This window comes from Ambystoma mexicanum, chromosome 11, assembly GCF_040938575.1.
Source record: "Ambystoma mexicanum isolate Mex_15411 chromosome 11, UKY_AmexF1_1, whole genome shotgun sequence".
NCBI classification, from domain to species: domain Eukaryota; kingdom Metazoa; phylum Chordata; class Amphibia; order Caudata; family Ambystomatidae; genus Ambystoma; species Ambystoma mexicanum.
Window position 1 is genome coordinate 863103686 of NC_090934.1, and position 24869 is coordinate 863128554.

At 46.0% G+C, this 24869-nt stretch overlaps 1 protein-coding gene across 6 annotated transcripts in view; it reads right to left on the bottom strand.

Moving 5' to 3' along the window:
- Window positions 1-24869, bottom strand: part of RAB3IL1 (RAB3A interacting protein like 1) — a 517042-nt gene that overhangs the window by 89666 nt on the left and 402507 nt on the right. For 2 of the 6 annotated variants that reach the window (XM_069623896.1, XM_069623893.1), the window contains exon 6: window positions 21681-21806. The exons of the other annotated variants lie outside the window; for them this stretch is intronic. In XM_069623896.1, the coding sequence (XP_069479997.1) occupies window positions 21681-21806 (126 nt within the window). The remainder of the gene's footprint in view (window positions 1-21680; window positions 21807-24869) is intronic. 6 annotated transcript variants of the gene reach the window in all.

Consider the following 24869-nt stretch of genomic DNA (forward strand, 5'->3'; position numbering starts at 1 on the left):
TGTTTGGAGAATGAGAGAGTGGAATCAAGGTAAAAGCCAAGGGTCTTTACCTCCTTGGCCACCTTGATGAGGTTACCATCAATAATGCAGGATGCGTAATCCTGGCCTAGTCTCTTGAGGGTTAGTATAGGTGCCCAGAATGATGAGCAAGGTCTTGTCAAAATTCAGGCATAGACCGTGGGTCGCCATCCATGCCTGGGTGATGAGATACACTTTATTCATCAAGGCCAAATCCTTGTCGTAATCCCCGGAAAGTGGGAGGAGAATCTGAGTATCATCTGCATAGTTAGTGTAGGTGATACCCAGAAGGTCCAGATTGTCAAAAAGGGGCTTGGTAAATATATTGTATAGTGTAGGGGATACACACAAACCCTGGGGTACCCCGCACGTGATGGGGATGGGGTCAGGTGCTGCTGAAGGGGAGAAGACCCTCGTGGTCCTGTCACTCAGGAATGACTCGATCAGGTTATGGCCCATTTAGAGAAGTGGGCAGCTGAATCTAAGTGGCTGCAGAATACCTTGAGGTTCACAAGGTCGAATGCGGCCGAGAGGTCTAGTAGTAGGAGGAGGGCTGTTTTACCTTTGTCTGTTAGCTCATCAACCTGTGTCTTCAAGTCGATGAGAGCAGGTTCCGTTCCGTGTAGGGGGCAGAAGCCAGATTGTCGTGCTCCTAGGAGTTTATGGAGTTCCAGGTATTTTTGTACCTGAGTGTATGCAACCTTGTCAAGTATTTTGAGCAGGAAGGGTACCGTTGTGATGGGACGGTAGTTGGTAGGTATGAGAGGATCAAGGGTTTGCTTTTTTAACAATGGTAGCACCCAAGATTGTTTCAGGTTGGTGGGGATAATACCAGATGCAAATGAGGCGTTGATGAGTTTGGAAATGAAAGGGGCAAGATCTCTTGCACCATCCTTTATTAGATGGGCTGGGCAGAGGTCACCTTGGCAGTTGGAAGGCTTGAGTGAGAGAATAACTTTGTCTACCTCAAGAATGGATGTTTTAGTGAAGTTGAATCTGGCTGGGGAGTCAGATAGGTGTTTCCTTAGTAGGGAGGTCAGGAGTGTTAATCGGTTTAGATATAGAATTGAGGGAGGCTTTTTTTGGGATATTTCATTTGGAGGTTGGATACTTTGTTAGCGAGTGCCTGTTGTATATCTGAGCACCGAGTTTTGTTTTTAATGCAGATATCCGAAATCAGGTTGGGGGACTCTAGTTCCTTTAAGATGGTAAATAATTCCTTCATGCTAGAGTTAGCGTTAGAGATACGTTTGTTGTAGGAATTGCGTTTGGCCAGGCAAATTTGTTTTTTGTAATGGGACGAGACTTCAGTTAGTTTGGTTCTGTTGGCTTCTGACGGGAGTGATCTCCAGGAGGTTTCACAACTCCTTTTTAGAAGTTGTAGGTCTCTTAACTGTGGGGTGAACCACTTGTTCAAGTGAGTTTTGGGCTTGCTGGTTCTGAGTTTAAGTGGGGCAATATTGTTAAGTGTGGCTAGCATAATTTTATTGTACTCATTGACAAGCATACCTGGATCTAGGTTGTCAGCAAGCACGTTGAGGGTCGGGAGGATGGCAGGGATCACCTTGTCCACTGTGATATTCTTTTTGTTCCTTGTCAAGCAAGGTGGGGCAATCGGTTTGGCTAGTGGAAGTGGTCTAGTGGTTAAAAGATCAAAGGACACGAGGAAGTGGTCTGTCCAAAGTTGCAGGGTAATGGATGTGATGTTGGCAGAGCAGTTCTAGTCAGCCACCCAATCAAGGGTTCTCCCTTTGTTGCGAGTGGGTTTGCAATTTTTTTGGGATAGGCCAAGTTCGGGCAGGATATTGGCTGTGGCATATTTATCTAGCGGGTCATTAAAACCTATGTTAAAATCGCCTAGTAGGAGTAGTTGAGAGGTAGTTTTGAGATACAAAAGTAAGATGTAGATGTCCTCCTAAAATGTTCCGAGTTGGCCAGGAGGGTCTGTAGATTAAGTGAATTGTAAGGGTCTATGAGTTGATTAGTGGAAGTTTGACTGTGAGGACTTCACATGATTGGGTGGTTTGGGAAGGAGCTAGTCTCAGACAGGCAAGATTTGGATATAATGGCAATGCCTCCGCCTCATGCCCTATCTCTGTCATGTCTGAGTATTGTGTATCCTTCTGGGACAGCTAGTGAGAGCATGGGTCCTGCCGCTTCATGCAGCCATGACTCGTTAATAGCAAGAAAGTTCTGGTTGTCCGTCAGTATCAAGTTAGAAATGTCTGTTGCATGAGCGACCAGGGACCTAGCGTTTATTAGTGCTCCTTTGAGTGGGTGGGCAGTGGTAGTGGCTATGGCAGTGGTGGAGTTGGTAATGGTTGTATCAATTTTTCTTAGGTTTCTGTACGGTGTGATGCTTGGTGGTGGCATGGAGATGAGGCAAGCTAGTGATAGGGTTGGCACTAGTGGATTTCTTACTGATAGGGAGGTTTGTTTTCTTATTTGCAGTATGCATGAGGTTCGAAGAGTTTGGTTAGTCTAGAGTGGAGTCTAGAGTTCCTGTGACTTAAGGTACAGGGGTTGCTTGAGAGTGGGCTCAATGGAGTGGAGTGGATAGTTTGTCCCATGATGGGAGGACCGTGGGCTAGCATTTTGTTCTGGTTTAAGGTGGCTTGTACGTCAAGGGGAAGGAGCCATGCGCATCCCGCTGGGAAGCCAATTATAAATAGTGTGCTAACCTAGTAATTTACTAGTAATTTACTAGTTAGACCTTAAGTTACTAGGGGAATTCAGAAGTCTACCCCTTGCTCACTATTCTTAGAGAGGCACAGCTCCACCCTACTGATGAGGCCCAACCAGACCGAAACACGTGTCTGGAGTTGCTGTCGGTACTCTTGTTCAAAGGAGATTTGCCTAGCATTTCGGTGCTGGACTGCCCCAAAGACTGAGATGTTTTGGATATTTCTCCTCTGTGAAAGATAGTGAGCTAAAGACTCTGGGTAAGGCTCTCGTAACCAGGACTAATGTCTGGCCAAGGGACTCCCAGGACCCCCCCTTGTAAGTTTGCATATGAGGATAATCGTGGCATATAATGCGAGCACCTAGCCATTCAAGCCCCTATTAAGTATATGAGGACTATGCCTGCCATAGCTGGTTAAGGATGGCAGTAACTAACAAAATGAGAATGCCTTGGTATGCAATGACAGTTCCTCTGACCTATGATGGCTATGTTGGTTGCGCCAGCACATTTGCCAGCATATGTTTGGCAACGAATACCATTTTGTCTGCTTTAGTACTGGCTTTTATTATTCTTACACCTATTGTATTGTTTACCTTTGCGCTGCACTTGTGTTATGTAATAAAGATCAAAGCTCATGTGATGTCGATGCAGTGCAATTTTTCCATAAAAGAGATGCAGTGTTGCGCAAATAGTGTTTTCTTCACCCGCTCTAGATTGTCAAATATGAGCTATGAATTCTCGAGAGGACCAATACACAATGATCAAATATCTCACTAAGTTATGGGCTACTCCTGCTTACCAGAATGTTTAGTCCTCAAAGAGAGAGCCCCCCGCCCCACAGGGATCAATATTTTCCTTTCCAAGGACAGCTGCTTCAATTGTACGTGAGCAGACAAGGAAGCTATCCCCAGTTCGTATCCTATAGCATCAATAGGAACTGCGTTGGGCAAGCCCAGCACCCTGCGCCAGGCCATACCTTCAAGATATGGCAGAGTATCCATTAAATATAATAAATATATTTCCAACCCAAACGTAAATTTTAGGAACCAATGTCCCCTCATAATATTTTAGGGCCGGTATCAGTGTATAATTTCCATACCGGCTATCCACCTGTTAGGCAGAGCTTGTATGCAGTACCCTTAGGGACCACTACACAGAACGATCACTACAGGTGTAAGCAAAACCAACCTTTGGTATACATCTGTACTACACAGTTTTTGGTAACGGAGCTGAGCAGCCAGGCTTATCTCAAGAGGGAATGTGAGCTGTAATGATGTTACACAGAGGTCTACAATCACATGTGTTCAAATAAACTCTTACACTCAAGATTTCTTGGTTAAACACATACATTTATTCAACAGTCAGTTATAGAACATTCACTAGACGGAGGAAGTTAAATATCACACAAAAATATACTTCAGTACTATACTCGGTAAGTTTCTGAGGCAGACTACTTTGAAGGAGGAGCAAAATGGCATTCAGAATACTTTGAAGGAGGAGCAGAAATGAATAGGTTCAGAACATAAAAGAATGACACGTTTCTTAGACAGTGCAGATACTTTGAGTTCACCAGAAGTCAATTCAATTCAATAGGCTAGGCCAAAGTCAATCAGCTTAAAGTCTTGGATAGTATAAAACGGTTCTTCTAAGTGAACGGTAAAGTCTCTGTAGAAGTTCTCAGAAGTAGTTTGTAACAAGAAGAATTATATGTTGGGTCACAAACTGATTAGGCCTGCTAGTTGTGAAAGTTTCAAGCACTTTCACAGCGAGAGGTAATTACTCTCAGTCTCGTTTCGCAGTACCTTAAAAATTAAGAAAAAGATGCAGCTGAAGACTTCTGTTCCTGGCAGTTCCTGCAGATCTCGCTGTTCCTGAGACTCAGTCGTGGGGACAAGAGGAGGACGTCAAGGGACTCCTGGATGGATGGAGTGGATGATCGGCTGGAGTGGATGGAACGGATGGAGTGGCTAAATCGGATGGAGTGGATGGATCAGATGGAGTGATCGATCGGTTGGAATGGATGGATTGGATGGAACGTATGGAACGGATGGAGTGGACGGAATGGATGGGAGTGGACGGAATGGATGGGAGTGGACGGAACGGATGGGAGTGGACGGAACGGATGGAGTGGATGGAACGGCTTTACTGAAAACCACCATACCACACTACCACGCTTACTCTCTCCAATACACCACCACTCAAATAGAACACAGAGATACTATGACACATTCGGTATAGCTGTTCTCATACTAACACCTGCCTCCTACTCCTCAGCATCCTAATTAAGCACAGCTAGCTGAGCACACACCGCTAGCCTACGCGTCTCCTCAGGCCTAATGCAGCCAGAAATCAGTCAGGGTGTCAACCCTCCAGAATGAACACATATTCCTGACCTCCCAAACACCACACCTACCGCTAAGAAGCAGCCATCATGCAAGTGCCACACCAGCTGCACACATATCTGATGCACCCACGCACCTTACAACTCTCCTTCTCTCTCTCAACTGACTAGAACTACTGTTCCCGAAGGTGTCCAACCCACCAGCGCTTTGAGATCATACCAATGATACATAAAGCGCTATATAAATGCAAAGTAACATAACATAACATAACTGGGACTAGTCAAAAAGCTGGCACTGGCAAATCTTCAATTACGGTAGCTGTAGTAAAGCACACAAACTGGTGTCCCTCTCCCTGGTTATTCGGTTTCCTGCAGCACTCTGAGGAAAATACAACCAGCTCTGAGAATGGTATTAAGGTGGCTTAACATGGAGTTGATTGGTCCCACCAACTCAAAAGTCGTCTTTGCAGGGCTTCTCTGTCGAGCGATTCGGACCTGCAGCAGGGCTTCACCGGGCAAAGCAACAGTCCAGGAGTTCTTCAAGCTTCAAGCTCGTCTTCGGTTCTTTCGTTCCAGTGGTCGACTCTGCCCTCCAAGCCAAGAGACTCACCTTTTATTCAGTTCTCTCCCATTCATTCTAGCCTAGCTGTCACTCACCCAGCAGGGTGGCTGTCCTTCCCGGACAGTCTGCCAGCCAATCATACCAACGTGCATTTGGGTCTCCTAGAAGACTAAGCACAGGGAGTTTCGGGCACCTCCCTCACTTCATGGCCACCCCAGACACCCGGATGCCACAGGCCGTCTTCAGTCCTGAAGCCTGCCAAAAAGCGAATGAACAAAGGAACCAAACCTGGTTTGGCACACAGAGCAAAACTCTAGAAGGACCTTTCCACAAAGAAATGGTGAAAAAAAAAGACTGGGACCTGTTTAAACAAAGGGGGCTCGGACGCCATCTTGAAAAAGATGGCTCCTGTGATTTAACGCTACCGGTGTTTGCGGTCGGGAAAAATCATGGTAGTTCGTTGTAAAACCACTGCCACCAGCCATTTCTAGAGGAAAGGGTAGCATTTGAGTGCTACATAAGTATCTAGACACGGTTCCATGTGATTTCATCGCCTGCTGTTTCATCGCCAGGCTTTTAAACTTGCACATTCAATCGAATGTGCTCATGTTTTTTTTTTTTTTAAGTTATTCGGGGGGGGGGGGTCGGTCCCCCCACCCACCCTTATTTGCCCTTTCCCACCCCCCTAAAAAATTCGATGAGCACATACGATGTAATGTGCACGTTTAAAAGCCTGGCGATGAAACAACGTCATACCCTAGACACGGGATACTAGGTAACCCCTCCAGCACGCTATAGTAAGGTAGGGTGTGCTGAGTCTAGGAATTTAAAACAACTAGTAAACTCAATTTGACTTTACTTTTCTCTGGGAAACAGTAGTTTGTCCCAGAGAAGGTATTTAAACCTTGGGAAAGCCTGAAAAGGTTCCCTGTGCCACTGCACTGAAGGTGCTGTGCGACACACATGAAAAGAAGATTCCTGTTGAGTTGTCTAAAACTCCATAACCAAAGAAAACACAAGAGTAAAACATATTTCAAAAAACATGAGAGAGTGCGAAAAAAGGGTCACACTCTCTCCAGGTAAAAAAATCAAGTCCTCAAAATCCAGCAAAGTTGCTGGGGGTCTCTAAGGTGAAGGGAATTAGCACATTTTTGAGAATTCTCCCCAACACCACCCGCACCAATTGGTTTACTAATCGTGTAGTCCGTTCTCTCACCCAGGCTTTCAGCTTGGTCCGCCCAGGTGGTAACCTGGATTAGAAATCCTAGGCATACCAGTGAGTTCACTTTCATAACTGGTTCTGTTCCCACGTACCACTTAAACTTTGCCCCTATGCTACCTTTAGAGCATTGTAAGATATTAGTTTTAGCGGGATTAATAGAGAGGAAATGGGTTGGAGTGAAAACAGTGAAGGCATTCAGGAGCCTTTGGAACAATGGAAAATCAGCGTATGACAGCCAGAAAGGCCTACACTGATCAGCTGCAGGCGAGGCCAGGGCGGCAGATTAAAGATGCTCGACGATCTCCGATATAGGTTGGAAAGGAACGGGGCAAAAACGCATCCCTGTCCGACACCCTTACCCATCTGAATACGATAAGATAAATCCCCTTCGCAGTTCAGTCGCAGCAGAATTTCTGACTGGGAATGCATGCCAATCAAGAGCCTTAAAAGAGCAGCAGGCACTCCCCACTGATGCAATGTAGCCCACAGAAGCTGGCGATTCACTGCATCAAATGCAGCAATTAGGTCTATCGAGGCAACGTTCACTGTTTTATATTTGCCCAAGCCAGATGCTGGACACGTTTTGCAATTGTCCCATTGTGGCTGGTACCCAGGTTCCTATAGAAACCTGTTTGACATTTAGCTAGTTTCCTTGCTGCCACTGCCCAGTCCTCCAGGTGGGACATCAAGATGGAGGAGAATGCCTTGCTGTCCGCATCCACGAGGGCAATTGATCTATAGTTAAGAGGACTTATTTCCAGACCTCGCTTAAAAATGGGGCCTATATAGGCCTTAAACCAAGATGCTGGAAACTGATCATGGGTGACCACGTCCTTAAAAACGACGCTCAACAATGCAGTCCAGTTAGAACAATTGGCCTTAAACAAGAAGTTAGAAAGCCTTTAAGGCCTGCAGCATGCAATGGGCTAATCCATTTAAGAACCTCTAAAATCCTTTCAGGATTAAATGCAACCAAATTAATTATGTCTGCTGTCTCAGGAAGAGAAAAAGGAACACTCTGCTTAGGTTGTGCATAGAGAGCAGAAAAATATGCATGCCAGTCATTCTCTGAGACTGCATTCACTTGGTTGATCGATTCTGGGAGGTCATAAATTATCAAAAGGTCCCAGAGTTCTTATTACTCAGCGAGGATCACATGAAATCTGCGTCCACTTGGCTTTGCTTACTACGATTATTTCTCTGCCAGTTTTGGTAACGCAGATGAGCTTTTTTCCTCAAACTGCTCATTGTATCGGGTGAAAGGTCACCTCTTTGCCTCAAGAATCTCCGCTCATGTCTCAGTGATATTTTCATGTCCACTATTTCCTTTTTGTAGACATGAGAATATTTATTTCATGGCAAAAATCTGACTCTACCGCTTTTTCCTTGTTGTTCCCAATAAGACCCCCTGTAAAATCCTAAAATTAGTGGTGTTAAACACTAGCAGCATGCAATTCATTGTTGCGTTTAATCTAAAACCACAGCCAATGAGTTATTGACATGCTCAGCCAATCTCTGATTCCAAACGACACGCGTACCAGAAGGATTGGTGACCAAGTTAACCAGACCCCCAGACCCTACTTGTGGAACCAATCCATCCAAGGTCAATAGAGCTAGTAGCCTAGCATGATCGCTAAGTGAGTTTGCCTTAATACTCAGAGAATTACACCTCTCGAGGAGCTAGTCGCTGACAAAGATATAGTTAATGGTTGAGTGTGAGTGCCCATTGGTCCAAGTGTAATTTTGAGGGATGTTCCCCTGAACCCTGCATTAAGGGTTGCAGACCCAGTCCCCCTAAACTATACAGCCATTGGAAGCCTCTGGAGTTCCTCGATCCTCTAGGTTAGTCAATCCCGTAAAGACCCCCTTGCCCAGCTTGCATCACACATTGCAAGTTTAGATCTCCTGCAAGCAAAACGTGCCTGCCCTTGTGTGCACAGCACCAGTCACTAATACAGCTCAACAAATGATCTAAAGAAGAAGTGAGCTCCTGTACGTTCTCCTACCAGTAAATGTTAACAATCAGTAAGTGACAGTGGTGTACCCCAATCACCTCCACCTGGGTAAGAAGAATACTGGTGTGCCCCGATCTATACTAGTATGCCCCTGATCTATCTGTACGATTCTCAGGTTATCTGTTGATTTTACCATTGTTAGAAGACCGCCAAAGGGGTGCCGCCTCTACCCCTGCTGTGCAACCTGCCCAATTACTACAAATCTATCCATCACAGGGTTGGTGAACAACCAAGTTTCCTGTAGGCATACAACTTTGGGCTACATCTACCGACCAGCAGAACTCCCCTGCATCACCAAACCACATCTCAGCAGTCACCGGCAGAATGGCTGCACTGGCACAGTTGAGCACTATCGCCTTGCCTTAAAAACTGCATTTTGCAGTTACCAAGATAATGGCTGCGCTGTCTGACCAGCCACACATGGGCGAGATGAAACACCAAATACCCAGAATTGCTGCCAGTATTTTCTTCAGTGGCACCAGAGAAAAAGTTCATTTGCACCAAAAAGAAAATAATTAAAAGGCAGCGCTGCTAGGCTGCCAGCCCAAAACCTCACCGAAAAAGAAATTAGTTTGACTAATTTAAAATGACTGCGCTCTGATGCTCTTTTTCATCTGTTCAACATTACACAGTTCTGATCGAGTGAGGCCCAGCTATGTCCACCAATATTCAGGTTGTGGTCCAGCAAAAGGGGGCATTTCTCACTGAATGACAGGCTGCGTCAGGCAAGATCTGTGAAATAACAAAAAACTCCATTCCAAGCTGTACGAAAAAAGTGCTTTACTTTGCAACAACATATCATAGCTAAACTCTTTATAAAAAGCCCTCTCCCTCTCCAAGCTCATGTCAGTTTCAAGGGATCTTTATTTGGACAGATGCCTGTGCATTAGAAACATGACTGGGGCTTTGGAAAGATTCAGAAAATGAATCCACATTGTCAAGTGACAGCCAAGAAAAATTGACCACGTGTCAAATGGTGCTGTTCCAAACAACAAAAATATCTGTTTAAAAGTGAAATTTTGAATTAAGACCCTGTCTTTGCATAGAATGTGATGGGGGTTTTGTTTGAAAACACATACAGGATGGGTTATTCCAACAGACTTGCTTCTGGTTCAGAAAATAAATAAATACATAAATACATTTGCTGTGAAACCAGCAGGACAGGTTTTTCCAGGCCCTGGCTTCAAAAGACATTTATTTCCTGGGAACAGGACCTGCCTCCCCCCCCAGGGGACGAGCATCTGGAAATTATGAATGGGCCAAGGGGAAGACCTCGCACCCCCATCACACTCTGTGCTTCATCCTTGCACAATAGATTTCTGGGACACATAGGTGTGACTTTTTAGCAGCATCTCCCCTCCACTCCAACTGGAGAGCTTTAAAGACAAACTCCATTGCAACACTGGGCTGAACTGACATTTGGCTGTGGCCTGGAAAGATTTTGAAGACAAAAGCCAGCCCACCTGGCTCAAAAGACTATTTTATTAATAAACTTTAAGACTTATTTATGCAACCGGACCACACAAGAATGTGAACGTTTACACTTTAAATGTAATTTTTGTGTCATTAAAACAAGACATGGTAGTTGTCCCTAGTATGTAGGGAACGTAAACGGCAGGAAAATGTAAATTATGGGAAAAGTATATATGGTGGAACGTTAAAAACGAATGCAAACATGCTCTGTGATAATAGGTATGCATATATAAAATTGTAGAATTTTAGGTGAAATATTTCCCACTGAAAATCGCAAAAGATCATCAGGAGGGCTCAATGACACCGTACAAACCGGGGTGTTGGACTGCCATGCTCTGTATGAAATATTTTGCTTGTCTATGTGATTTACAAAAGTGCCACAACTGTAAAAATGTGCAATTTATGTCATAACTCATTGTTGGCAAAGATAACTGTGGGAGGGCATGGGCTTTGTAAGCACAGCCCATAAAACTGATGTCATGTTGCTGAAGTTCAACCGGTTGACAGGAAGGCGGTAACAGTAACTCCTGACCAATCCAGTTATTAGAGGCATGTCAAGCCAAAGGTCTGCCCCCATCGCAAATCCTGTGATGTCACCCACCTTATAAAAAGGTAGAGGCTCATAGAGACAAAGGACACTCTTCTGAATTGTCTAGCTCCTGCGTATCCAGATATTTCATATTCATCCTGCAAGATTCCAGATTCGACTGTCCAGGCAGGACCATTGATAAAAAAAAAAACACTAAAAACCCCAATAACTCAGGGTAAAAGAGGAAAGGTGGCTGAACCCTCATTGGGATTATCCAGTGCTGCCTGCTTGCCCTGCTCCCTGATCCATCCAGCTGAGGTGCTGCTATTCCGTGACCAGACCTTTGCCCAGCTGTTTTCTGCTAGGAGAATCTGCCGCTGTGACCAGTGACCAGATATTGTCTTGCTGTCCAGAAACCTGGTCCGCTGTTCAAAATACCCCATTCAAGTGCTTGTTGTGAGTATTTCCCTTCCCAAACAACCACAAACTGCATCCTTTGCTCTGTTACCTTGTATGAGGTATAACCCCATAGAAATCCCATAATTGCCTTAGCAGAAATTCTTAAAACTGTCAGAATCGTCTGTGCATCCTGTCCTTGATCTCTAAGCGTTAGCGCCATTCTTCCACTAATATCTGTCCTTGTGTAAGTCCTTAGTACTATTTTGATTAAATAAATTAATTCTACCTAAAAAGAGGCACAGTGCATGAAGGGGTTAGCGCTGCAGCCTAACGTTTCTATTCAAGGATGGCGTTTCTCTTTTCTAGCCACTAAAATCTAGTTTAAGTGAAACTTGCCCTTTCCTTTCCAAACCGATTTTCCCTGTCAACTGCTTTTATTTTTAAAACCGAATTTCCTTTCCCATTAAAAACTCAACCAGTCATTAATTTAGAGTCACTCTTTCACTTGCATATTATCCCTGTAATGTGCATCTGTCATTCAGCATAAAACGGCATTCCGATTCCATCTATTTCACATGTTTTTCAAACCGTTTTGACATTTAAACCTGTGTAAATTAGCAAATGCTATTTCAATGCGTGTGATTTGGCTGCACTGTGTTTTCACTTCAAAGCGGTTGTTTTTTTTTTACTGTATGGCCGTTGTTGGTATCTTGTCTTGTAGTTGCTATTTTTCTTACATCCCCGATACTGTTATAACTCATATTTACCTCATTCATTCAACTGCACATTTAAATTAAATATTTAGTAATTCTGAGTGCTATTTTATGCAATTGCAAAGGTTTTAAAATCCAGCTTTTTATTCTGTTTCCTGCCTAGTATACCTGGCTCCTTGCTGCTCCTGTATATCCACTCGAAATTCGATTAATAGGGGTTTGAGGGAGTACTGCAGGGGGAAATCTTAAATCAGGTGCCATCTACCCCAACAGTAAAATTGCTCCCATTCATCGGTGCTTTGGATATGTTATAATAAAAGGTCAAACTAAGTGTATTACATCAATGTACATTGTAATTATCACCCCATTGGCAATTGCTGCCCAATATTAGATTTGTGTGATTTTCTTTGAATTTAATATAAATAAATACTGTATGACCACCCACCGGCCTGATTCATGGTCCATTGTGACCCGGGGTATTTGTAAAAGGGGTGTGAGACGGGTTAGGTGCCAGCTCAATCCGAATTCTAGGAAATTAAGTTAAAGTGTTTTAATTGTGCGCTACATCCTAGGCTAGTGGCAAGAGTCCTGGTCTGGTGTGTGACGCCCGATTAGAATCCTTAACAAAACCCAGTGGGATTTTAGCTCCTGCCCCAAAATGGGTTGTCAAACAATCGTGAGTGGCCCTGTGTGTTCCAGGATAGGAGGAAAAAGAGATCACCGCCATTAGAACGGGTACTGAACTTGTTTGTTTGTTAATGGGACGAGGATCTTACCAACCATGACCAATTGTCAGAGGCTTCTGAGGCCTTGATTCTGTTTTTATAGAGCTTGAATGTCACATTTAAGCTTGTGATCAGGAGCCAAATTCATTAGAGTGCCCTCCCCAGACTGGATGCTTAAGTTTTCCGCAATGTCAAAGCCACATTTTCGGATTCAATCCCTTTCATGCAAGACAAAATCTGCAACCAGCTTGGAATTAAAATAAACCACTGATCTCGCCACACAATGTCTAACTGGAAAATGTACCCTGTTAATGTCAGCTGAGGAGATACATTCCAGACTCAAAACCTCGGACAGCAAGCACAGGATATTTGCGATTTAAGCTCAGACATATTTTCTGGAATTACAGACTCAAATGCAATGCCATCACCCAAGCCCTTTTCCTTGATAACATTTCCATTTTTCATTGCTGTTTCCAATCGTGCCCTTGTTGCCACAGGCTCCCCCAGCGGACGTCCCCCACCACCCCATACTTAGTGGCAGCCGTCAGTGGTTGTGGTACCCTTTGGGGAAGATGCCCCCCTTGAGGGTTGGCCAACAAGAGGTCCCTGGCCAAGGGAAAGTTAAGTATTTTACAGGTTTTACTGCACTGTGCCTGTACAGTATGGACTTGAGAGTCCAGTGGTTCTGCATCCCAGAGTCAAGCCCTGCGTCCCCCACGAACCCTATGGATATATAACCTATATTGGCAGTAGGGAGAGCCAGAGTGATGGTGCTGCCACATAACTGTTTCCCAGCCAGTGTGGGGACGATCGAATTGTCACTTCTGCCAGGGTCCAACTGGGGAAACAGCGATCGTGAAAAGAATCGAAAGGCCTAAGAGTTCAGGTACACAGCAGAGTGTTTTTTCAATTTTCTATTCTGCACACACTGACGTTTCCTGACCGCCCTCCTTGATGGTCGAGAGGACGTAGGTTTCCTTTTTTCGATCCCCCCCTTAGAGTACCCGCTTGCTCCTTATTACACAGTCCCAGTTCAGGGCGGTCATAGGGTTCCTACGGAGCATCGTTCACAGATTCAAGAGTAGATCGAGTACCCTGGAACTTCATCCGAGTGCACAGTTGGCCCCATCCTATCTGGAGCAGAGGTACCACCTTTCAGGATGATTACATTTTATGAGGGTATCCTGCACCGTGAGTCACTTCTTAATGGAACATGAGGTTGGGACTCGCAGGTTCCAGTTATTTGGTTGTTGCTTGCCAGTACAGATTTTGATTTGGTGCACTTGCTAGGATGGTTCAGGCCTTGCGAAAATAGGAATTCTTTTGCTGTTGCATGAAATTTGATATTGTCATATTTGAACAGTAGTGATTCCAACGCCACAGAGTTTGATTTAGTTTCCTTCTGAAGGCTCTCAAATAGAGAAACCAAAACACATAGTACCTGGTTAATTTCCACCAAGGAGTGAGTCCACGGTGGATCATTGCCAGTCTGCCTTATGAAGTGTAGGTCTGGATTCTCTTTTAGGGTAGTCATAGACTTGGAACCAATAGAAGAAAGAGAAGAGTCGAAGTCAGGCCCATATCGCGGTCTCAGGTCCGGGGGGCGAATTAAGATAACTTGAATCTTCATTACCGTCCAATGAAGGAGGAGGCACTGAAAAGGTAACACGTTCGAGGGGAGTTACACAACCCGCCAACTCAGGTCCCCGCAATATAGCTTTAGACTGGATCAACGTAATCCGGTTTTCTTTCAGAAGGAAAAAGGAGACGATTAAACCTTTCAAGGATGGTTTCGGGGACTGCTTCTTCCAGTCACCTGCAGTGAATCCGAAGTTAAAATCTTGGCACAATAATTCCGAGATGCCACCCTCCCTTCCGGGGCAGCCCCAGGATCAGTAACTAGTTCAGACTGTGGAGAGAGAGGCAGAGGCAAATTTGTTGCTGCTAGGATTTCCTCATCTGTGATGATCATGGAGGTTAGAGGCATCGTATTTTTGCCGTTTCGCAAGCCCACCATGTGATGGGCAGTGGCAGACTAAGTTGAATCAGTAGTCGGCATACTAGCAGAAATGTCCAGAATAGTACACTCACCACGAGAGAGACCTAGCTCAAAGGGGACACCCCCCACATGCACTAGGTCTCCACCCGGGGCTCAAATCTCAACAGGCTAATCTGCAGGCTGTAGACATAGTTTAGTCCACAAATGTAATGCTTCTCATTGAGGTCAAATGTAGAAGATCAGAGCAGTTGGTGGGAAGAGGGTACTCAGATCAAATGGGCTTGCCCCCACAGTCTCTAGGCCCCAATATTGAATCTCTAGGCATGGTCGTCACGAGCCTGCTGTAATAGTCACAGACTACTCACCGAAAGGGATGAAGCAAGACTGACTTCAGGTAAGTGTCCGTGAATGGAAGAAAATTAAGAGTGGATGGATCACCTTTCCACCTGTGATCTGCGGACTGCTGACTGTACACTTGAGTCCACACTTCGCGGCCTGCTTCGCGGGAGGTCTTGCTGATGTAGCGTTTGCCTCAAGAGGGGGGGGGCTCCAACCAAAAGCCACGGAGGAAAGACCAAAGGCAAAGCAATTTACACTACAAACACTGCAGACTGCACACTTGAGTTCACAATTCTAGCAATCTCCCAGTTTGAAAAAAATATCACTGCATTTTAAGTCTGCACAGTCCAGTATACAGTTTGAAAATGTCTGTGTAACCAGTTTAAAAATTCCTTGCATAGTCCCAGATTAATAAACTCATTATACGCCAGATGTGACAAGTTCTACAGTCAGAGTGTTTAAACAATCCGCACAAACCAGGTATTTTGCTTTAGAAATGTTTAGGACATTTTCCCTCCACAAAAGCAACATGTACCAATTAACGCGGACAGTAAAGATTACCCCTGCTAACTGTGCAGGGAGTATTAATTCTATTAAAGACTAGGAGGCAAGCATTATGCTTCACTTCTTTTATTACTACTCCTCAGCAGTTCAACAAACCTATATATTTAACAACTTTGAAATGTTAAAAGTGTTCCACTGTAACTTTTCCAACTTAGAACTACAATCCCCATAGTCACTGTAGTCCAACTCTCTCTTAGCCCCTCTATGACACACTTCCTGTCCTTAGGCTCCTCCTCTGCTTTTACGTGCTTTGAACTGTCTTTAAGGTCCATAACTTGTCCCGCCAACTGTGCAAAGACTCTGAAACTTGTGCGCATAACAGCCGATGACCTCTCGGCTCTCTGGGCTAACTTGTTCCTTCCTTCTGCTTTCAGCTATTCTTCTTTCATCTCCTATGAAACACACAATAGAGATATTCAGGGTGGTTGCCATGTACGTTTCCTAATCCATACATTACATTACTTATTAGAAACTACATGATCAGGTGGGAATTTAATGCTCGCCTCCTAGTCTTTAATAGAATGAATACTCCCTGTGCAGTTAGCAGGGGTAATCTTTATTCTATGACAAGACTGGAGGCGAGCATTATGCTTGTTCAAAGCTTCAAAAATACTGTCCTTGCTAAATCCTCAGTAGGTTTAAAATAAAATTATTTAAATACACGATCACTCGACCAATCTGCTGCTAGCATAATCTCTCTCACTTGCACTCCTGTCATAAAGGCCTTGGACGCCATTGCTCCTCTCACTGAATACGCTCCATACGTTCCCATATTCACACCTGCTGCGAGCATCACTTCTTTAACCCATCTTGCAATGGTGGCTTACGCAACAGCGTGAAAAGGTTTCCTACGCGCTATTAATAACTGTGTCGTACCTGCTGGCCTTCTTTCTGCTGTTCTCCCCTCATATTCCTTAATGCATTCTACTACACACCAATTAGCCTTTCTCGGAAAATAGGGGTAATGGACTGTCGTCGTCCCTGTCTTAGACCTCTTAGCTATCGAGAAGGTTACACCTTCTGGCCCAAAAGATCGCATGTTAAACTCTAATGCTCGAACATCCGCTACTCTCTTGCAAGATACAAGACATAACAGCATTGCTAGTTTGCCTGACAGCTGTTTCAAGGATAGGTACCTATTTAATGGCCAGTCTTCTAACAAACGGAGAACCGTTATCACATCCCATGGTACTTTGTATTTTGCTCCTTTGATAAGCCTAACTACTGCTGGGTGTTCCCCAGCTGGAATTCCCTCTATTGGCAGATGTCCTGCTGAAATTGCTGACCTATACACTCCTATTGTACGAAATGCTTTGCCGTCTTGCAGTAAATGCACTAGAAAATGTTATATTGCTAATACAGGAGCTGAAAGAGGATGAAAACTTCTCTCTTTACACCAGTTAGTCCACTTGGCCCAAGCCGCGTCGAAGCTCCTCCTAGTGGAAGATGCCCAGGATTCCGCAATAAGCTCTGCAGCTTCCGTTGAAATTCCTGGCAACGCCCAGCATCTCCCGATATACTGCACGCGACTAGCGGGAGCGTCCCTACTCTCAGAGGATGACACAGCCCAGCTGGGTCCGTGAGCAGTTGGTCTCCTTCGGGGAGGAATCTCGGGAGATCTATTGACAGTTCCATCATGTCGGGAACCACACTTGTATTTTCCATAATGGTGCTACTAAGATCAATTCTGCCTTCTACCTCCGACATTTGCTAGAACTCTGCTCAACATCACGAAGGGGGGAAATGCATAATGTGGACTGCCTGACCAGTCTTGCAGGAAAGCATTGGTTCCCTGCGCTCCCGGGTCTAGTCTCCAACTGAAGTACTCCTTCGTCTGGGCATTGAGCCAGGATGCAAAGAGATCTATGTGCACTGGGCCCCATCTCGTGTTCAGAATCTGAAACACTGCTGGATCCAGTCTCCAGTCGCTGGAGTCCTTAAGGTATCGCAAGTTCCAGTCTGCTACTACATTCAAGGTTCCGGGCAGGTATTCTGCCGTCACCGATTGAAGGAAAAAGTGTCATAAGTCCTTCGCTAGCTCCGCTAACAATCTGGACTTCGTTCCTCCTAGATGGTTTATGTATCGGACTGCTGATATGTTGCCCATTTTCAACAGTATGCACAACTTCATATTTCCTTTTGTAAATTACTTGATCGTGAAAGAGCCTGCTAGGAGCTCTAGGCAGTTTATGTGAAGGCAAAGCTCTACCTCGCTCCATTTTCCCTCTGTCTCCAGAGTCCCACATCTTGCCCCCCAGGACTTTCCCGCTGGCGTCTGACTCGATTATCAGGTCTGGTCGGTCTCCGAAAATGGATCGCCCATTCCAGGCGTCCATATTCTTCAACCACCATTCCAGCTCTGTAATGGATTCCTGATCCAGTGGAACTAGCTGGTGGTACCTCAGACCTTGTTGCAGGTGCTTTATCTTCAGTCTCTGGAGGGCTCGGTAGTGCAAAGGACCTAGGAATATGGCTTGAATGGATGCCGCTAACAATGCCACTATTCTTGCTAATACCCTGAGCGAGACTTGCTGTTTGCTTAAGCACGCTCTGATCTCTCTCTTGATATCCCTTATCTTTCGAGCCGGTAGTTCTAATGTAGCTTTCTTTGCGTCTAACACAAATCCCAGAAAATCTAGTCTCTGCGCTGGCGTGGTACCCGACTTTTCTAGATTCACGTCTGATACACTAATGCTTCTCGGTCTTCTGCTAGGAGCAGTAGATTGTCGAGGTAAATAATCAGCCTGATGCCCTTCGCTGTCACTACTGGCTTCATCAGTTTCGTGAACGCCCAGGGAACGGGTGAAAGACCGAAGGGCATTGTCCTGAATTGCCAGAGCTGTCTGTTCCAGCGAAAAGCTAGGAACTTCTTGTGTTCCTCTTGTATAGAAATTGTAAGGTATGCAACCTTCAGATCTAAACGTGTCAGCCAGTCTCCCTCTCTCAGGGAGTCTCTGAGTTGATGGATGCCCTCCATCTTGAAGTGTTGGTACACAATCCACCCATTCAGCTCTTTGAGGTTTATAACTGGGCGCACTTTCTCTTTCCTGCGTACTAGAAACACATTGCTCACAAATCTGGGGGTCGCTGTGCATCTTTCTATTGCGCTTTTCTGTACTAACTGTGCTAGCTCGCTCTCTAGGCATTTCTGCTCTGCTAGAGCTAATCTCTGCTGGTGTGGCCAATACTGTTGGGTCGGTTCCTCTATAAAATCTTGTTGCAGACCTCTGACGGTCTGCAATATCCAAGCGTCGCTGGAAAGCGCGCGCCAGTTGTTCCAAAACATGCGCGTTCTCCCCCCAACCGGAGGGTATACTACTGTTCTCACCTGAGGTGAATCCTTGCCCTCGTCCCGATCCTCTGGATCTGGACCTCTGGGGAAGCGTCCTCTGGACGGTAAGAATGTGTCCTGCTGTTTATTTTCTCAGTATTGTGCTTTCGGATTAGGGGGTCTTCTTCCTCCCAGACCTCGACCAGCTGCACGACCCCTGAAGCGGCCGGTCCCACCAAAAACTCTGCTTGGAAAGATCTTTCGAATGGATGCCTGTGCTTTTTCTAAGGAGGTACATCTGCCAACGAATCGGCCATCTCTTTCCCAAAGGTCTCCCCGAAGAGGAGCCCTTGCACTGCCTCTCCGGCCTCGTAAGATGCTAAGTCGCTTAATTTCGGGTCGATCTTTAGAAGCAGGCCTCTCCTTTCTGATGCTATTGCGCATTTCACGTTTCCCAAAAGGCATACTGCTCTTTGCGCCCAGCCGGCTAGTGCATCGGGGTCCACTTCTTGCCCTGTGTCTTTCGCCCTCTCTGCTAGGTCCATGATCTTAGCGAGGGGCCCGGCTAAGTCTTGCACCTTTTCCTGCCAACTCCTCCATGACCTGTTGATTCCCTTGCGGGGATCCTTGCTGGTTTTCGCTACGAATGTTAGCATCTTGGGGTCTAGCTCGGGGTTTCTGCCACCTTTCCCGGGAGGTCTGGACGCGGGCATTCCACTCGTAGGTGCTGCCTCACTTCCTTGTCGAGGGCTTTATGTAGTCTTATTGTCATGTATTGTGTCACCCTCGGGGATGGTTGCCACTCCGTCGACCTTGGGTTCCTGATACTCTCAGGATCAAACATGTCTCCTGTATTCCGTCGAGGTGTTTTTCTTTACGAGCTCTTTTGCCCCCACTGGGCTTGACCTCTTCCTCCTCTGACATCTCCTCATCCTCCTGTGAGGCAAGGTCTCCCGATGGCTCCTCTTCCGAGCCTGGGTCATCTCTTGCATTATCGTCCCCTGAAGCGGGGGTCATGAGGTCTGGCACTGCCTGACGCTGTAGGTAAGCCTCTTTGAGCTTAGCAAAGGCATCAGCAACCTCTGGGGCCTTTTCTTTCGCCCTGTCTGAAGGGCTTTGGGGGTCGTCAGAGGCCTTCCTCTTTCAGGCCTGTTTACGCCCCATAGACCCTGCTCCTGAGGGTCCTGTGGGTGTGCGCTCCATATCTCTGGTGCTTTCACTGGGCTGTGTGAGCATGGCTTCCAGCGTCTCCAGTCTTTCTTGTAGGGGTCTCGCCCCTTGAGCCCCTGCATCTAGTAGGGAGCTTCCTAGCACCTCTTTGAAGCTGGCAGCGAGGTCTAGCTGCTGCTCCTCTTCACTCCTCTCAAATTCTGACATTATCAGATGGTGCTGTGTGCCTGTGTACCTTAGTCAGGTGTCTTAGCACGCCACTGCTCCTGTGATTCTTAGTATTCTTAATAGCAATTTTATTTTTATTTTTATTGTGGCTGCACCAGGCTGTGAATCTGCCCCTTTAATGGGCTGTGTGCGAGAAAACTTGCTTTCTTTATACTGCTTCCTGTTGTGGAGCTTTGGTCCTGTGAAGGGAGAGGCCCTCCGTGTCGCGAGCTGATAGGTGTATTTGCACGTGTCTTCTGAGGCACACTGTGCTTTGCTTGGCCTCCGCTGCCTATGCGATTCTCGGATCACTTATTGTCGACTGTTGAGGCACGGTTCATTAGATGTGCCGCTCTGAAATCACCACCGGGCCCGGTGTTCTCTGCTCCCTACACCGCTTAGAGCTGCGGTGCTTGCGCATTAGCGTTCACACATGTGCTGAAGCTCTGCCCCCGCGAGGATGGGGGCCGGAGAGATGTGTGCTCTAATACTCCCCCTCCTGTTGGAGGTGCCTGGAACGAAAATAACCTGCGCCGTGAGGCCGAGCTGGGCCCCTGCAGTGCCGGGAATGCGTCACGGGGCTGCTCGCCTCTAGACAACCGAAGCTCTTGCTTACCTGTAATGCTTGTTCGCTGGGGCCTGTTTCCTTTGTGGCAAATGCAGCTAACTCGCTGCGCCCCACGTATTATGGTAAAATACTTAATTCTACATAGAATACTGTCATCATTCCACAGAACTATACTGCACTCTCCCTACTCCACATTCTCTCTCCTCTGTCAACTCTTAATCAAAATTTTAATCTGACATACGGAGAGGGGTAGAATGGTACTTATCTGCTTAAAGAGCAGTAAAAGAAGAGGAGGAGGAGCCCAAGGACAGGAAGTGTGTCATAGAGGGGCTAATAGAGAGTTGGACTACAGAGACTATGGGGATTGTAGTTCTAAGTTGGAAAAGCTACAGTGGAACACTTACATTTCAAAGTTGTTAAATATATAAGTTTGTTGAACTACTGAGGAGTAGTAATAAAAGAAGTGAAGCATAATGCTCGCCTCCAGTCTTGTCATAGAATGATGCTTCAGAGGCAGGCCAGGAGAGGAAACGTGGGAGGAACATATGGAGGAAACAGATCTTCACGAAATGTCGCTTTTAAAAGCTTGATTACTATGTAAGACAAACGAATAAACGCGTGTCCGACTGTTTTTCCATTTTCATTGGTGAAGTTGGTGTGAAATGCATCATTTTACAACAACACTTTCTGGAGGTCGATTGTCATTGCTGAAAAATTCCATTAAAAAAGCTTGATAAGCTTCCAGAAATTTAAAATATGCCATACATGCAGGTGGATATTAAAACATGCAATCAGTGAGCGAGAGATGACCTCATTGGGATTCCTCACACACACACACACACACCAACATCTCTCCCCCCACCAAACAATGGACATGAATACCTGGCGTGAGGAAGAGGAGGAGGAAAGTTCTGCCGTCAGGCCTGGCCAATCAGGCTCATAAGTGATGTGGATGGCCTTCCCGGGAACGATACAGAAGAGCAGCGCAAGGAGAGGGGGTACTCCGGTCTACTGAGGGGCCAGGGAGACGATGGAACAAGAAAGAGTGTGGGGAAAATGAATGAGGAGCAATAGAGAGAGAAGGAAACACATTTGGTCATGAAGGTGGCAAGAGGAGCAGAGACGGTATCAGAGGGTTGAGAATGAGGGACGAGAAGACACGCGGGGCAAGCATAGCAAGAGGATCAAGAAGCAAACAGAAATGAGCGATCACAGGAGAGAAATGGAGGAGCCACAACATCGCCACCATAAGAGGAGGGAAATGGGAAGGGAAGGAAGCAGGGGGACAAAAAGCGACACAGTTGAAGACGAGATGTGTGAAAAGGAATCAGAGAGAGAAGAAGACAAATAATTAGTTTGGAGTGGCTGGAATACGAAAGAGCAAACAATCCACAAGAACTACCACTGCCCGCTCTCACCCCACTTCACACAATGTTATTTCCATCCCTGGCCCCTCCATTCATTCCCTCTTTCTCTCATCACTTGGGGAAGAAAGACTCAAGGGGAAATTGGAGCCCAAGTGCTAGCATTTTGTAGGCCTGTTCCCACAGTGTCTTCATACACTGCATTCTGAGGTCTCATCTTCAGCTCTACCCTCTCCAGCAGCCACAATAGCTTAGAGGGCACTTCTCGGAGGCCCTTAAGTGAAGGCTTGCATGGCCTCCAGGCATTGCACAGATTAAAACAGACCCAAAAGAAAGAGTGAGGAAGCGAGCGAGTGGGCCTGTGTGTGCGTGGTCGTCAAGGCCGCCATCAGTGCAAACGGTTCCATACTAATTAACTATCATTTGGAAAAAGGCAATCATGTATTGCTGGTGACATGATGTTATTGTGAAATTATCATTTTACATATAATTAGGCAAATACTGTTGGATGATGCCTTTTATGGCACGATGCTGGATTAAGTTGTACGAATTCATTCTATGTAACATTCATATTCATGTCGAACACAATGTAATCATTAACATTGTACATCAGAGCTCCTTATCATGAACACAAGCTATATTGAACAGTATAAGAGTGTGTTCCCTTGTCACTTAATACTTGTTGTGCATCTCCACGTCTAAATACTCCAGCCATGCACTGAATCGACCCAAGGCCCAGTTCTGCCCCAATATAAACATTTCTCACATAGGTGGTGACTATTACCTGCTGAACTTTATGTTTGACAGGCTACCCTTCTATTTGCCCTTTCGCTATTTTTTATTTTTATGTGGCAGATTGATTTGCACTACCAAATCAAGATGGCTGCCAACTTGTGCTAGCACCCTTGCTGCAAATCCATCTTCTCTGTCACCACCATGACAGCTCCGTTTCGTTAGCCCTGCTGTTTCAGTTTTCACAGTTTTTTTGCGTTTTTTTCGACTTATCCGAATCAGCAACCGCACTGTGTGTTTATGTAATCAGGCAGATGAAAATGGTCATACTAAACTGAAGGGCAGACAGTCCGTTTATAACAGCGCTTTGGGGTCCTCGTTTAGGTACCAAGCACTTATCAATTGGGATGGTTTAAAACCTAAATATTGAGGAGGGAAAGGCAGAATTTCATTTTTTGGGATTCTGGTTCCCAAATTGTCTATGCCCCTGAAAATCTTTGCTGGCTTCCATGTTTTTTTTTTACTTTCATTTTGTGGCAAGAGAGAATGCCGACCTTTATAGCCCATATGGCTATCAGTCTGGTCCCAGAGTAATTCAATCGACCTCGGGTGAGTTGTGGAGTAGGTTGGTGGCAGCTGTAATTTCGTTTTTGCTACACAAGGGTTGTAGACACCTTCACTGCATTGGCAGAACCGATGCACCAAAATGGCAATCATTAGGGTACTAAGGCACTTGTTTTGAGTCATCCTTTTGCCTGTGTGGACCATAAAGCACAGCATAAAATGGCTGTTTTGCTGATGCAGTCATCCTGCGCCCACCGGGGCATGCATACGTGTTGATGAAACTGGTGATATGGAGGTAAATACATACAGATATCCCAATATACATCCAGTATGGGAGTGGCTGCGTTTTTGATGGTTTTTAGGGCCACTACCAACCCCTTTATGTGCTTGTCAGGGGTGCGATTGGTGAGCGGTCTTAGTCCAGCCTCTGGGTGAATGTAATATCAGTAGGAGACCCGGTGCATTCCTCAGATCCGTTCTTTATTCCTTCCTTAAGACTACTGGAAGATGGGCTGTTCTGCTTGCTCCCATTTCCTTGCATCTGGTTCCTCTGCTGCAGAATCCAGTCCAGGGTTCTTCCTTTGCTTCTTGCCAGCCTGCTAACTGGTTGCACTGGCAGGTGGACTCTGCATCGCCTGTAGCTACTGGAAAACTGGTAACATTCTTCTGGCCGCCGTGCCTAAGTTAGGACGGTCTTCCCCTGCTCTTTGTGGCTTTGAAATCGGAGTGGTTTGCTGTTGCTCTGCCAGAGCTTCATCCCGGGACATCCTGGGTCGCCTGCAGCACATTGTTCCATCATGAGACTGTTTCCTTCCTCCCTGTATGCACCACTTTGCTCCCCTGACCTGACGTGAAACCTTTGCAGGTCTTTTCTGTGCTCCTGTAGCGGCTATTGTGGCTGCCAAGTCTTCTGCCTCCTAGGTCGCCTGTCCAGGTGTCATCTTTTTTTTGGGCTTCCTTTTTCTGGATCCTGGTTGTGTCATGGCTTTGAGCCCCTCTAATTGGAGTCCCCAGCCACTGCTAGCCAGAACTAAGGTGGAAGTCCAAACTGACCTATGCAACTGCCGATCCGGGGCTCTGAAACCAGTACTTTTACGTGTCCCTGGGCCCTGATCCTGTAGAGTTGTTTGTCTGCAGGGTCCCCGGGATCCCAGAGTAGTGGGGTTCTGAGCCCCACCATTCATCGTCATTGCCTGGAGTTGGTCTTGAGGTCTTCTGAATCAGCTCTTCCTGGTTTTTGAATGCAGGGCTGGAACTCTTCGTGGGGGTGTTCTCTGGTTTCTCCTGTGGAGGGCTGCCTCCTCTGCTGAATCTGTGGGATAAAGGGGGCACTGGCCTGTAGTATGCCTTTAAACATAGACGACTGATGTGATCTGTCCCTGTGTTTCCAATAGGAGAACTTTTGCAAATG